This window comes from Oncorhynchus mykiss, chromosome 13 (genome assembly GCF_057628025.1).
Source record: "Oncorhynchus mykiss isolate SJ-2025 chromosome 13, ASM5762802v1, whole genome shotgun sequence".
NCBI classification, from domain to species: domain Eukaryota; kingdom Metazoa; phylum Chordata; class Actinopteri; order Salmoniformes; family Salmonidae; genus Oncorhynchus; species Oncorhynchus mykiss.
The window spans coordinates 5,238,579-5,254,575 of NC_143034.1; the positions used below are offsets into that span (position 1 = coordinate 5,238,579).

Genomic DNA, 15,997 nt, shown 5'->3' on the forward strand with positions numbered 1-15,997 from the left:
AGACTGTTAAATAGTCACCTCTAGCCGGCCTCCGCCCAGTATCATCCTATATAACTACTGCTGTACACACCTTTTATATTAGTTTCCGGTTCTACCATTTCTATATTTCTAAATCCTTAAAAGAAATTGTAAGGAAAATCAGTAGGTCACACAAATGACTATTTCTAAACAAAGATAATAGACAAGTAGAATGGGAGAGGTTTCTTATACTATCTTCACTTACTCGGTGCAGAGACTCCAGGGGTGGTGATGAAGGCTGTGGGAATGAAGATCAGACAGTGAAGAGACTTCAGGGGTGGTGATGAGGGCGGTAGGAATGAAGATCAGTCAGCAATACTGGTCCTGTGGTCAGGTGGGGGAGTGGTCGAGGCAGCCAATGATTGTGAGGAAGCAATGTGGGGAACAGGCTCCTTTCTACTACCATTCTGAGGTCTGGATACATGCCAACAAAGACTACAAATGCTTCAAACAATGAGAGTGGCTACCATTGACCATCACACTTTCTTTCATAACCAGGAAGCCCATGTTGAGCCAGCAGTGTTCCCACTATGGAAGAGGGAGCAGGATGCCTTCATCCAGTCTCTCAGAAAACCATGTTGAGCCATCAGTGTTCTCACTATGGAAGAGGGAGCAGGAAGACGTCATCCAGGGACAAGGACAAAGGTGCAGCACTGGTGTTAGTAGCTGATGACAGAAGTGACAGCCTGGACACACAGCAAAGTTTGACGCGATCAGTGTTGTTGAGCAGAGAATCAACCAGATTGATTCACAGTCAGTGTTGTTGAGCAGAGAATCAACCAGAGAATCAACCAGATTGATTCACAGTCAGTGTTGTTGAGCAGAGAATCAACCAGATTGATTCACAGTCCGTGTTGTTGAGCAGAGAATCAACCAGAGAATCAACCAGATTGATTCACAGTCAGTGTTGTTGAGCAGAGAGAGAGATTAAAGTAGACGGCACGCGGCAAAGTGATTGATTGATGACCTTGCGTCATGATGACCTGTGCATGTCCGAATATGTGCCCCCGCCCCGTCCCCCCTGTTCCAGTGGTCACGTGTTAGGGGTTGTGTGTTATTTCATAGCTATATGTCATCCTTTGAAGTAGTCCTGGTGATTGATGTCTAGGGGCCTGGTTGAACTGGGGGGGTTGTGTTTGAAGTTGTGGACAGGGTATGACCCCCCCACCCCCCAGTTTTATCGCCCTTATGTTTGTTATCTGATGAAGCAGGAATGTCCTGGGCTGTGGCATATGCCTTATAAATGTCCAGAACAAGCAATTTTTTAAATAAAGACCTGAATATTAAACATCTAAAATATGTCTACAAGGGCAATTATCGGAGTGCTTTGCAGCTCATGTCATGAATCCAACGACAAAAGCCTGGATGATGTTTTGCGTGAGGCTCCCGAATGTTTTAAAGGATTTTTGTGTACAAGCGAGGGTCATATGTCTTACATATTCAGCCCGGAGGAATCTACGGTTAAGATATTCACAGACAGCGTGTCCCAACCCTTTTATCGGGCAGAACCCGAGAGTTTTTCTCCAGCGCTAAGGATGAGAGAATGGCTTAAAATAAGACTAGCGCTGTGTCAAATGGAACGCGCCCTGAGTGCTTCAAGGCTGCCCGGATATGCGTTGGAAGAACAGGTCTGTGGCCGAAGTGATCTAATGGCCCTAAGAATCGCTTCAATGGCGTATACCCCGGACTCCAGAGTGACAATTTTAGCATGTGAACAATTTGATAGTGCAAATGCTTCGAAAACGGTCAGTTCATATGTATCTTCCAAAGCATGCAAGGATGTACATTTTTTTCAAATGATGTTCCGTTTTAAATGGCGCGATTACCATATTTTCAGAACACTGATGAATAAGCTGGACAGTCTTTTCAAAAATCGGGAACAATTACGGCGATGGCCGCGGTTATCGTTGAGACATACCCAGGAACAACAAAGTCGAAGGCGGATCTTTCCCTGGATGGAAAGTGGACAGAGCTTCGACGGAGCGCGGAAAAGACTTTGCGATGGGGAATTGGAAACGGATCATGTTCAGGGCTAACAGGACACCTATATCTGGAAGAAATAGTAAAAAAAATGTTGAATTATAACATGTGTTAAAATGTAGGTGTTAATTTTGAAAATGTATAGCCCCCATTTAACTAAGGGGAAGCGCTCTTTTCTCTCACGCTAGGGTCTGGCGCAGACAACTGTAAGATCTGAAAAACTTTCATAGGCTGTCATTGTAAATAAGAATTTGTTCTTTAACTGACTTGCCTAGATAAAAAAAAAAGTGAGAATGCTATTCATTGACTACAGCTCCGCTTTCAACACCATAGTGCCCTCAAAGCTCATCTTTAAGCTTAGGAACCTGGGACTAAACATCTCCCTCTGCAACTGGATCCTGGACTTCTTGATCCCCAGGTGGTAAGAGTAAGTAACAACACATCTGCCACGGTGATCCTCATCACGGGGAGCCCCTCAGGGGTGCATGCTCAGCCCCCTCCTGTACTCCCTGTTCACTCATGACTGCATGGCCAGACACGACTCCAACGCCATCATTGAACAGTGTCATCAGGCCTGATCACTGACAACAACAACAAAGCCTACAGGGAGGAGGTCAGAGACCTGGTCGTGTGGTGCCAGGACAGCAACCATTCCCTCAATGTGATCAAGATAAAGGAGATGATTGTGGACTACAGGAAAAGGAGGACCAAGCACGCCCCATTCTCATTGACAGAGCTGTAGTGGAGCAGGTTGAGAGTTTCAAGTTCCTTGGTGTCCGCATCACCAACAAACTATCATGGTCCAAGCACACCAAGACAGTCGTGAAGAGGGCATGACAAAACCTATTCCCCCTCAGGATACTGAAAAGATTTGTCATGGGTCCTCAGATCCTCAAAACGTTCTACAGCTGCACCATCGAGAGCATCCTGACTGATTGCATCACTGCCTGGTTTGGCAACTGCTCGGCCTCTGACCGCAAGGCACTACAGAGGGCAGTGCGTACGGCCCAGTACATCACTAGGGCCAAGCTTCCTGCCACTCAGGACTTCTATAGCAGGCGGTGTCAGAGGGACTTTTTTTGTACTTTACAAGTATTTTTCTTAACTGCATTGTTGGTGAAGGGCTTGTAAGTAAGCATTTCACTAAGGTCTACACCGGTTGTATTCGGCACGTGAATAATAATATTTAATTTGATTTTCATACTTTTCAAATAAAACACTTTTCAACCCACATGATCTATTACATAATAAAAGTTTTAAAAAAAACGTATACAAATATCATGTCATAGTGAATTCATGACATGTGAACGAACAAGCCTTTTCATACTTTATAATATGGCTATACAGTGGGGAGAACAAGTATTTGATAGCCTGCCAAATCGCCAGTGTTTCCTACTTACAAAGCATGTAGAAATCTGTCATTTTTTATCATAGATACACTTTTTTAAAATTTATTTATTTCACCTTTATTTAACCAGGTAGGCAAGTTGAGAACACCTTTATTTAACCAGGTAGGCAAGTTGAGAACACCTTTATTTAACCAGGTAGGCAAGTTGAGAACAAGTTCTCATTTACAATTGTGACCTGGCCAAGATAAAGCAAAGCAGTTCGACACATACAACGACAGAGTTACACATGGAGTAAAACAAACATACAGTCAATAATACAGTATAAACAAGTCTATATACGATGTGAGCAAATGAGGTGAGATAAGGGAGGTGAAGGCAAAAAAAAGGCCATGGTGGCGAAGTAAATACAATATAGCAAGTAAAACACTGGAATGGTAGATTTGCAGTGGAAGAATGTGCAAAGTAGAAATAAAAATAATGGGGTGCAAAGGAGCAAAATAAATAAAATAAATACAGTAGGGAAAGAGGTAGTTGTTTGGGCTTAAATTATAGGTGGGCTATGTACAGGTGCAGTAATCTGTGAGCTGCTCTGACAGTTGGTGCTTAAAGCTAGTGAGGGAGATAAGTGTTTCCAGTTTCAGAGATTTTTGTAGTTCGTTCCAGTCATTGGTAGCAGAGAACTGGAAGGAGAGGCAGCCAAAGAAAGAATTGGTTTTGGGGGTGACCAGAGAGATATACCTGCTGGAGGGCATGCTACAGTTGGGTGATGCTATGGTGACCAGCGAGCTGAGATAAGGGGGGACTTTACCTAGCAGGGTCTTGTAGATGACATGGAGCCAGTGGGTTTGGCGACGAGTATGAAGCGAGGGCCAGCCAACGAGAGCGTACAGGTCGCAATGGTGGGTAGTATATGGGGCTTTGGTGACAAAACGGATTGCACTGTGATAGACTGCATCCAATTAGTTGAGTAGGGTATTGGAGGCTATTTTGTAAATGACATCACCGAAGTCGAGGATTGGTAGGATGGTCAGTTTTACAAGGGTATGTTTGGCAGCATGAGTGAAGGATGCTTTGTTGCGAAATAGGAAGCCAATTCTAGATTTAACTCTGGATTGGAGATGTTTGATGTGGGTCTGGAGGGAGAGTTTACAGTCTAACCAGACACCTAGGTATTTGTAATTGTCCACGTATTCTAAGTCAGAGCCGTCCAGAGTAGTGATGTTGGACAGGCGGGCAGGTGCAGGCAGCGATCGGTTGAAGAGCATGCATTTAGTTTTACTTGTATTTAAGAGCAATTGGAGGCCACGGAAGGAGAGTTGTATGGCATTGAAACTTGCCTGGAGGGTTGTTAACACAGTGTCCTAAGAAGGGCCAGAAGTATACAGAATGATGTTGTATGCGTAGAGGTGGATCAGAGACTCACCAGCAGCAAGAGCGACATCATTGATGTATACAGAGAAGAGAGTCGGTCCAACAATTGAACCCTGTGGCACCCCCATAGAGACTGCCAGAGGTCCGGACAGCAGACCCTCCGATTTTACACATTGAACTCTATCAGAGAATTAGTTGGTGAACCAGGCGAGGCAATCATTTGAGAAACCAAGGCTGTTGAGTCTGCCGATGAGGATGTGGTGATTGACAGAGTTGAAAGCCTTGGCCAGATCAATGAATACGGCTGCACAGTAATGTTTCTTATCGATGGCGGTTAAGATATCGTTTAGGATCTTGAGCGTGGCTGAGGTGCACCCATGACCAGCTCTGAAACCAGATTGCATAGCAGAGAAGGTATGGTGAGATTCGAAATGGTCGGTAATCTGTTGGTTGACTTTGCTTTCAAAGACCTTAGAAAGGCAAGGTAGGATAGATATAGGTCTGTAGCAGTTTGGGTCAAGAGTGTCCCCCCCTTTGAAGAGGGGGATGACCGCAGCTACTTTCCAATCTTTGGGAATGTCAGACGACACGAAAGAGAGGTTGAACAGGCTAGTAATAGGGGTGGCAACAATTTCGGCAGATAATTTTAGAAAGAAAGGGTCCAGATTGTCTAGCCCGGGTTGATTTGTAGGGGTCCAGATTTTGCCGCTCTGTCAGAACATCAGCTGACTGGATTTGGGAGAAAGAGAAATGGGGAAGGCTTGGGCGAGTTGCTGTGGGGGGTGCAGTGCTGTTGACAGGGGTAGGAGTAGCCAGGTGGAAAGCATGGCCAGCATCGAAAAATGCTTATTGAAATTCTCAATTATGGTGGATTTATCAGTGGTGACAGTGTTTCCTATCTTCAGTGCAGTGGGCAGCAGGGAGGAGGTGTTCTTATTCTCCATGGACTTTACAGTGTTCCAGAACTTTTTTGAGTTAGTGTTGCAGGAAGCCAATTTCTGCTTGAAAAAGCTAACCTTGGCTTTTCTAACTGCCTGTGTATAATGGTTTCTAGCTTCCCTGAACAGCTGCATATCACGGGGGCTGTTCGATGCTAATGCAGAACGCCATAGGATGTTTTTGTGTTGGTTAAGGGCAGTCAGGTCTGGGGAGAACCAAGGGCTATATCTGTTCCTGGTTCTAAATTTCTTGAATGGGGCATGCTTATTTAACATGGTTAGAAAGGCATTTAAAAAAAAATACCCAGGCATCCTCTACTGACGGGATGAGATCAATGTCCTTCCGGGATATCCCGGCCAGGTCGATTAGAAAGGCCTGCTCGCTGAAGTGTTTCAGGGAGCGTTTGACAGTGATGAGTGACCGCTGACCCATTGCGGATGCAGGCAATGAGGCAGTGATCGCTGAGATCTTGGTTGATAACAGCAGAGGTGTATTTAGAGGGCAAGTTGGTTAGGATGATATCTATGAGGGTGCCCGTGTTTAAGGCTTTGGGGAGGTACCTAGTAGGTTCATTGATAATTTGTGTAAAAAATTAACAGAGAAAATGTGTATTAACACACTACCTATTCATAGAAGTATTTATTCATCATCTACATATTCATATTACGCTTTTACGTCTGTGTACAGGAAAGTAGTAGTTGTATGACGAAAGAGAAAATATATCAGCTAATTGTTAAATAATTATGACGTTCTTTCCAATACAAAAAGTGTTGTAACTATTGTTTCCAAACTGCGTTACCCATTCCAGCCAGCAGATGGCGACGAGCGTCTTTCAGGTGATGCTTCTTGCGTGACGTATAATGGACTGGACGGGACGCTTCTTCAAGAACAACAAGGCGCCAACTCTTTCAACCACCTCGATAGCTTGCTAGACAACATAAAACTTACAGATTGACGTTTTAGACCATGTTAATGTGCATTAGCTAATCGCAGTGTTTAAAACACATTTCAGTTGACGTTAACTTGAACCTAATTTGCTTGTTCAATTTGCAAATTTGTTAAAGATTGATACTGAGCCTAGCACTAGGCTATTCGCTAATGCTAACTAGCTAGCTAACATCCCTGACCATGAGCTCATTAAACTACTCACCCCCTGCTAAAGAAGTGGATGTCTGCTGTACGGAGAAAGAAGCTCTGGCGCTGAACATTGTCGTGAAAGATGAAGAGGAGGATATTACAGTGAAAGGAGAGAAAGATGCTCTGCCGCTGAACATTGTCGTGAAAGGCGAAGAGGAGGATATTACAGTGAAAGGAGAGAAAGATGCTCTGCCGCTGAACATTGTCGTGAAAGACGAAGAGGAGGATATTACAGTGAAAGGAGAGAAAGAACCTTTCAGAATGGAAGAGGAGGCTGTTATAGGGAAAGAAGAGAAAGCATCCTCTTCCTCTCTAAAAGCTTATATCTCAGTAAAGGTGAAGGAGGAAGACGTTTTGGGAGTGAAAGAGGAGGAGACAGAATATCTCATTAACACCAGTGAGTATTGTCTTAAAAACAGGGGCACAAACTATGCAGTTGTTGAACTAATGTGTGGTTTTAAGGGGCATTCTACTTAAGTTCTTCACTTCAATGTGATGTTCAGTACTATATAAATTGTTAAAGGGTCAATCTGCCATTGCTACATATATTTTTGGGACTTTTAAATTAGATTTAATTATATATAACAGGCTTTTAAAATGTAATAATGGAGCATAATTTATACTTAAAATATCAAAGGGACACAAAAGGCACCCAATTAATTTAGAGATATTAATGCCTCTGATAAGACCCTATGACTGTAATAGACAGTAATAATTGATGATGGTAATAAGTTCACCATCTGTTTGATGTTCTCGTTAACACAGGAGAGAGACATGACTATCGTGGATCCTCTGGGGAGACTCAACATCCTGATGCTGACGAGGCAGAGAAGAGTCTCTCCAGATCAGAACACCAGATGGTACAGCTTGGTCTGGTCTAGCATACAGCTTGCTCTATCTGGGTCTGGGCTGTGTTTCTGTAAAGCAGTTTATGACAACAGTGACATCAGCATCCATAATGGTATGTGTCTGTGTCTCCTCTTTATGGTTACCAGGACAACGCTAGCCCTTCCTCTCTCCCGGAGTCCCCGTGTCATGCCTCTCCCGGAAACACCTTACTGCTGGGTATGAAGAGGTTGTCTGTGCTGCTGGTGGACTGCAGGAAAACAACAGGGCTGAGTGGAACTGTGAGAGGAGGAGAAGAGAAGAAAGGATCAGATTTGACACATCAAAGTAAGTGCTGTAGTTCAGTTTGAACAAATAAATAGATCTGCCCACTGGTATCTGTTACCAGGACAACCAGCAGAGTTCTGTTAGTTGACAGGAAGATAGAGTAGTGTATATGGATGTAATGAATATCATAACACTGAAAAAGGATTCGGCCAATGAAAAGAGAGAAACCGATAGACCATATAAAACCTTGATGAAAGTTAGCTTTAGAGGGAAAGTTTCAAGATGACCTAATGTAAGGTGCTTGTTTTACAAAAACATTCCATAAACTTGGTTCAGTTTATCAATCAACCTACCAGGGTAGTTACAAACAGTACAGAAATTGAATCATCAACATATTTTGATCATATCTTTACTATTGCTGCAGAAATGTGTTTGAAAGCAGTATCCAAATTCATCGGCTGTTGTGATCACAATATAGTAGTCATATCTAGGACAACCAAAGTCCAATAGGCTGGGCCTAATGTTCTTTATAAGAGGTCATACAATTGTTTGTGGTGATTCCTATGTTGTTGATGTTATTATGTTGTTTTTTTTCACAGTAAATAACTCACGGACACTAGAGAAGCTTTAACCAAGTTGAATTATTCCCAAAGGTTCTGTACATCTGTAATTCAGACAACCCAACGTTTGTTCCATCCAGATATATGTCGCACTTAAGACACTCCTTCTCTCCAATCCTTACATCTTATGGTTCCACAGGAAGAGAGTAACAGGATACCAGACCTTTATCTCCCTGATGAGAATCTGTCCTGACCTCAACCCCTCCTTCATCTAATCCACAGATGTTCGTCTCCCCTGTTTCACACTTTGCTCTCCTCTCGTCCACCCAACACATTCCGAAGCCACCTGTCTTTCTTCAGAGAACCATTAACTTCTGACATAACACCCAGTCTCTTTCACTTCCTATCACTTCTTTAATGTCTCCATGTTCCAAGTTTGGCCGATTCCAACAATGGAAACAATATTTGTTGGTCCGTGGTGTGTAATGACGAGCAACCAGACGCTGCCCTTGACACGTTTATGAAATTGCTTATCCCAGTTACTAATAAGCAGCACCCATTAAGAAAATGACTGTAAAAACTGTTAAATCCACGTGGATTGATGAGGAATTAAAAAATGGTATGATGAAGAGGGAGGCAAAAGAGATGGCATATAGGTCTGGCTGTATAACTGATTGGAAAACCTATTGCAAATTGAGACATCATTTGACTAAACTGAATAAAAAGAAGAAAGTACACAATGAAACAAAGATAAATGACATGAAGAATGATAGTAAAAAGTAAAATGGTTGTAAAAATCTTTGGAGCATCTTCAATGAAATTTTGCGCAAATAAAATCTACAATGACAAGTCACTGGTGTCTGACAACGTGGATGGAAAATTGAGGATAATAGCGGCCGATATTGCCATTCCTATTTGCCTTGTCTTTATTTTAAGCCTACTAGAAAGTGTGTGCCCTCAGGCCTGGAGGGAAGCTAAAGTCATTCCACTACCCAAGAAAAGTAAAGCTCCCTTTGCTGGCTTAAATAGCTGACCAATCAGCCTGTTACCAACCCTTACAATTTTTGGAAAAAAATATTTGACCAGATACAATGCTGTTTTACATTAAACAAATATAGACTTTTAGCTTATAGGGAAGTTCATTCAACAAGCACAGCACTTGCAAATGACTGTTTGGCTGAGAGAAATTGATGATAAAAATATTGTTGGGGCTGTTTTGTTAGACTTCGGTTCGGCATTTGACATTATCGATCAAAGTCTGGTGCTGAAAAAACGTATGGCTTTACACCCCCTGCTGTATTGTGGATAAAGAGTTTTTCTTTTAAATGTAAAATGTATTTAACTAGGCAAGTCAGTTAAGAACAAATTATTTTTTTCAATGACGGCCTAGGACTGCCTTGTTCAGGGGCAGAACGACAGAGTTTTACCTTGTCAACAATTCGATCCAGCAATCTCTCGGTTACTAGCCTACCGCTCTAACCACTAGGCTACCTGCCGCCCCAGAGCTACCTGTCTGACAGAACACAGTGTTCTTTAATGGAAGCCTGTACAACAAAATCAAGGCAGAATCAGGAATTCCCCAGGGCAGCTGTTTGGCACCTACTCTTTTCAATCTTTACCAACAACATGCCAATGACATTTAAGTAAAGCCAGTGAGTCTATGTATGCGGATGACTCAACACTGTACACGTCAGCTACTACAGCGACTGAAATGACTGCAACCCTTAACATAGAGCTGCAGTTAGTTTCAGAATGGGTGTCAAGGAATAAGTTAGTTCTAAATATTTCTGATTACCTTAAAACCTCTTGGTGTTAGGGGGCAGTATTTTCATTTTTGGGAAAAAAACGTCCCCGTTTTAAACGGGATATTTTGTCAGGAGAAGATGCTAGAATATGCATATAATTGACATCTTTGGATAGAAAACACTCTAACGTTTCCAAAACTGTAAAGATATTGTCTGTGAGTATAACAGAACTGATGTTGCAGGCGAAAGCCTGAGAAAATCCAATCCGGAAGTGCCCCAGGTTTTGAAAGCGCTGCGTTCCAATGACTCCCTATATGGCTTTGAATGTACCATCAACGAGCTTACGCTTTCTACGTATTCCCCAAGGTGTCTACAGCATTGTGACGTAGTTTTAAGCATTTCTGTTGAAGAATAGCCATATGGGGGCACATTGCGTAAGTGGTCACATGGTGGCTCCGAGAGAGATTCTCGCGTAAAGTGCAGAGGTAGCCATTACTCCAATCGGTCCTAGAGAAAAAGGAATTGTCCCGACGGACATATTATCAAATAGATAGAAAAACACCTTGAGGATTAATTCTAAACAACGTTTGCCATGTTTTTGTCAATATTATGGAGCTAATTTTGAATATTTTTTCGGATTTTTTCGGATTTCGGATTTCTCAGCCAAACGTGAAGAACAAACAGAGCTATTTCGCCTACAAAAATAATATTTTGGGAAAAAATGGAAAAAATGAATGAAAAAATGAACTTTGGCTGTCTACCTGGGAGTCTCGTGAGTGAAAACATTTGAAGTTCATCAAAGGTAAACGATTTAATTTGATTGATTTTCTGATTTCCGGCTATGATAAACTTACACAGATGCTTGTCTAGCGTTGGCTGTAAAGCATATTTTGAAAATCTGAGATGACAGGGTGATTAACAAAAGGCTAAGCTGTGTTCCAATATATTTCACTTTTGATTTTCATGAATAGGAAGATTTTCTAGGAAGATTTATGTCCGTTGCGTTATGCTAATTAGTGTCAGATGATGATAACTGTCCCGTTCACGGGCTGGGTGTCACTACAGGTTAAGTTACATGGCCTACTATGCTAATTCTGTAGCGGTATTGTTAGAGGGGGCTAAAGAAATATTTAGTTGGTGCGCCAGGCAGGTATTAACCCTAGTTATTAAAGTTAGTTATTACCTATTATAACATTATTATTTTTAAAATATTATTAAAACTGAAAGGATGAGAGTAGAATAGATAGAGTAGCGCTTCCAGACACATTCTAAACATGATGGAGACTTAAAGGAGGACTGTAGCACCTAATGATGAAACATTATGGAGTCTTAAAGGAGGACTGTAGCATCTAATTATGAAACATTATGGAGTCTTAAAGGAGGACTGTAGCACCTAATGATGAAACATTATGGAGTCTTAAAGGAGGACTGTAGCATCTAATGATGAAACATTATGGAGTCTTAAAGGAGGACTGTAGCATCTAATGATGAAACATTATGGAGTCTTAAAGGAGGCCTGTAGCATCTAATGATGAAACATTATGGAGTCTTAAAGGAGGACTGTACCATCTAATGATGAAACATTATGGAGTCTTAAAGGAGGCCTGTAGCATCTAATGATGAAACATTATGGAGTCTTAAAGGAGGACTGTAGCATCTAATGATGAAACATTATGGAGTCTTAAAGGAGGACTGTAGCATCTAATGATGAAACATTATGGAGTCTTAAAGGAGGACTGTAGCATCTAATGATGAAACATTATGGAGTCTTAAGCTTTAATTTGTGGTATTGCACTTGTGAATGCATGAAAGTTAAATATTTCTAATAAAAAAATATATATTTTGCACTCTGCAATTTTACCGGATGTTGTCGAAATGTTCCGCTAGTGGAATCCCTAGCCATAACAGGTTTTAATGTGTTTGAGCCAATCAGTTGTGTTGTGACAAGGTAGGGGTGGTATACAGAAGATAGCCCTATTGGGTAAAAGACAAAGTCCATATTATGTCAAGAACAGCTCAAATAAGCAAAGAGAAACAACAGTCCATCATTACTTTAAGGACCACCACAAGAATGGAAGATCCAGAGTTACTTCTGATGCATAAGTTCATTAGAGTTACCAGCCTTAGAAATTGCAGCCCAAATAAATGCTTCACAAAGTTCAAGCAAGAGACACATCTCAACATCATCGGTTCAGAGGAGACTGCGTGAATCAGGCCTTCATGGTCGAATTGCTGCAAGGAAACCACTACTAAAGGACACCAATAAGAAGAAGAGACTTGCTTGGGCCAAGAAACACGAGCAATGGACATTAGACCGGTGGATATCTGTCCTTGGGTCTGATGAGTCCAAATTTGAGATTTTTGGATCCGAGCGTCATGTCTTTGTGAGACGAGGAGTAGATGAACAGTTTATCTCCGCATGTGTGGTTCCCACCGTGAAGCATGGAGGAGGAGATGTGATGGTGTGCGGGTGCTTTGCTATTGACAATGTCAGTGATTTATTTATTCAAGTCACACTTAACCAGCATGACTTCCACAGCATTCTACAGCTATATGCCATCCCATCTGGTTTGGGCTTAGTCCCACTGTCATTTGTTTTTCAACAGGACAATGACCCAACACACTTCCAGGTTGTGTAAGAGCTATTTGATTAAGTAGAAGAGTGATGGAGTGCTGCATCAGATGACCTGGCCTACACAATCCCCCGACCTCAACCAAATCAAGATGGTTTGGGATGAGTTGGATCGCAGAGGTGAAGGGAAAGCGGCCTACAAGTTCTCAACATATGTGGGAATGCCTACAAGACTGTTGGAAAAGGATTCCAGGTGAAGCTGGTTGAGAGAAAGCAAGGGTGGCAACTTTTGAAGAATAAAATATATATTTTGATTTAACACTTGTGGTTACTACATGATTCCATGTGTTTTTTAATCATTTTGATGTCTTTATTATTCTACAATGTAGAAAATAGTAAAAATAAAGAAAAACCCTTGAATGAGTAGGTAAGTCCAACCTTTTGACTGGTACTGTACATTACATTTCCTAACAGCTCCAGTGGACATTCCTGCAATCAGCATGCCAATTGCCCGCTCCCTCAGAGACCTGTGGCATTGTTGTGTGAACAAACTGCACATTTTCGAGTAGCCTTTTATTATCCCCAGCACAAGGTGCACCTGTGTAATAAGCAAGCTGTTCAATCAGCTTCTTGATATGCCACACCTGTCAGGTGGATGGATTATCTTGGCAAAGAATAAATGTTGACCAACAGTGATGCTCATGAAACATCCAACACTTTACATGTTGCGTTTATATTTTTGTTTTTTGTTGTTACTATCAGTTTTAGGAACATTTACCCAAAATATGACATCAGCGATAATCAAAATGTTGAAAATCTGTGAATGTATAAATAAGAAATTGGTCGAGCAATGTGTCGAACCCTTTCAACAACGGGGAGATGTTACTGATGTGCTTTGTATCTGTGATGTAAAAACAAGTTCTGGACTTCCACACAAAATGACTTCTTTAGTTATTTTATGTTTAAGGAAGTGTGTAGGTCACATTCTGTATCATACAGCTATGAAAGTTATATATTTAGAACCACCTGTTCAATTGGAATCCAGCGACGTCTGTGTCTTCAGTGTCCTAGAACTGTCCAGGTTTTTGTGTTCTGACTTGTAAAACAGGATGAATAAGTAATGTAAACATAGCAGTAATTACCAGGAAGCTCTACATTTGTTTTAAAATCACACTAAGATTGTTAAATCTGGCCTCGGGTTATTGAGAGATCTGATTTAGGATTTACCCTCGTAGCAAGGTTTCTTTATCATGTCGTTTCATTTGGGTCTCTATTTAAAAATAACACTATCTTTGGCAGGAGAAAGACCAGACTCAGAGGAACCAGAGCCAGGGACGTCCAAACCAGCAAGACGACACCAGTGCTCCCAGTGTGAAAAGAGTTTTAAACAGAAAGCACAACTGAAAAAACATAAGAGAATACACACAGGGGAGAAGCCTTACCACTGCTCCCAATGTGGAACGTCTTTCGTCCATTCGGCGGTGCTGAAACGGCATGAGAGAATACACACAGGAGAGAAGCCTTACCACTGCTCCCAATGTGGAAAGTGTTTCAACCATTCGGGGATGCTGAAACAACACGAGAGAATACACACAGGAGAAAAGCCGTACCACTGCTCCCAATGTGGAAAGTGTTTCACCCGGTCGGGGATGCTGAAACAACACGAGAGAATACACACAGGAGAGAAGCCGTACCACTGCTCCCAATGTGGAAAGTTTTTCAACCAGAGTGGACACCTGAAACAACATGAGAAAATACACACAGGAGAGAAGCCTTACCACTGCTCCCAATGTGGAAAGTGTTTCAACCATTCGGGGGACCTGAAACTACATGAGAGAATACACACAGGAGAGAAGCCTTACCACTGCTCCCAATGTGGAAAGTGTTTCACCCGGTCGGGGATGCTGAAAGAACATGAGAGAATACACACAGGAGAGAAGCCGTACCACTGCTCCCAATGTGGAAAGTTTTTCAACCAGAGTGGACACCTGAAACTACATGAGAGAATACACACGGGAGAGAAGCCTTACCATTGCTCCCAATGTGGAAAGTGTTTCAACCATTCGGGGGACCTGAAACGACATGAGAGAATACACACAGGAGAGAAGCCGTACCACTCCTCCCAGGGTGCAAACCATTTGCCCATTTAGGAAGCCTGAAAGAACACATTAGACTGCACACAAAGGAGAAGGCTTAGAAAAGCTCAGACTGTGGGAAAACATATTACTCATAAGTCACTTAAACGTCATTAGAGAATCCACACAGGAGAGAGAAATTACTTCTCTTAGCGTGTATGTTGATATTTCACATCACATTGACTTAAAAATCATCGGAGAACATACACAGTGCTCCCGTTGTCTTATATTGTTGACTGACAATGTGTTTACCTGTCTTTACCATATGAAATTAAATGGTACAGGGTATACTCAAACATATATTTGTTTGTTTCTATTAGAAAACATGAAGTGAATATGGAGTCTTTCAGTTTGAATATAAAGGAGATCAGGTTCCTTGTTTTAAATTGTCCTTTTTTAAAACTCTGTGTGTTTATCTGGGTGTGTCATTCCTCCAGCACTACAGATAATCAAGTGATATTTGGATGTGATGCATTAGTTCCATTGTTGACATTTGCATTGTTGGCCCACTGATGATTTAATGAAATGAAAATGTTCAGACTCTGTAATGGAAAATGTTAATTGTTTGTGTGTCCACATAACTGAGTATGTGACTAACCTTGTGAAACTGTCCTATTATAAGCTCCTGTTCTTGGGAGTATCATTCTGTGTTGCAAACCAATTTGCACCTGTGTCCTTGTATGAATAAAGTCCAGCCCAGGAACAGGAAACTATAAAGATATGTGCTCATCACCCAATGCTTCAGGAATTCAGACTGTCTACACTGCGCTGTGTAACTCTGTTATTCTCTCTGAGCTCAGAAATAAAGAATCTTGGTTTGACTTGGACTCCAGCAGATCCTTATTTTATAATATCCACCACAACTCTCCCACAGATTGCTGTTTATCATTGTCTCAATGAAGAGTTCCTCTTTCGACTTTCCTGGGGGCATTTACAACGCTCCCACTGGTTGAATAAACATTGTTACCCGATTGATGAGATTATTATGGATGAGAGCAATTATTTTATTTGTCAAATTGCAACCAAGCATCGGTCATCATGTCACCCTCAAAATGTATTGGAATGGAGCATCAAGCTC

General features: G+C 41.7%; 2 protein-coding genes across 2 annotated transcripts in view; both read left to right on the forward strand.

Moving 5' to 3' along the window:
• Positions 1-15,997, forward strand: part of LOC110518115 (uncharacterized) — a 167,712-nt gene that overhangs the window by 74,409 nt on the left and 77,306 nt on the right. The window lies entirely within an intron of this gene.
• Positions 6,502-15,740, forward strand: LOC118940073 (uncharacterized). Its single transcript, XM_090194907.1, has 4 exons — positions 6,502-7,191; positions 7,560-7,654; positions 7,790-7,967; positions 14,084-15,740. The coding sequence occupies exons 1-4, from the start codon at positions 6,786-6,788 to the stop codon at positions 14,932-14,934; spliced, it is 1,530 nt and encodes a 509-aa protein (XP_090051033.1). The 5' UTR covers positions 6,502-6,785; the 3' UTR covers positions 14,935-15,740.

Coding starts and splice junctions, on each gene's coding strand:
- LOC118940073 (XM_090194907.1), top strand. CDS start 6,786: ATGAGCTCATTAAACTACTCACCCCCTGCTAAAGAAGTGGATGTCTGC. Junction 7,655..7,789: donor CCAGATCAGAACACCAGATG/GTACAGCTTGGT, acceptor TATGGTTACCAG/GACAACGCTAGCCCTTCCTC. Junction 7,968..14,083: donor ATCAGATTTGACACATCAAA/GTAAGTGCTGTA, acceptor TATCTTTGGCAG/GAGAAAGACCAGACTCAGAG.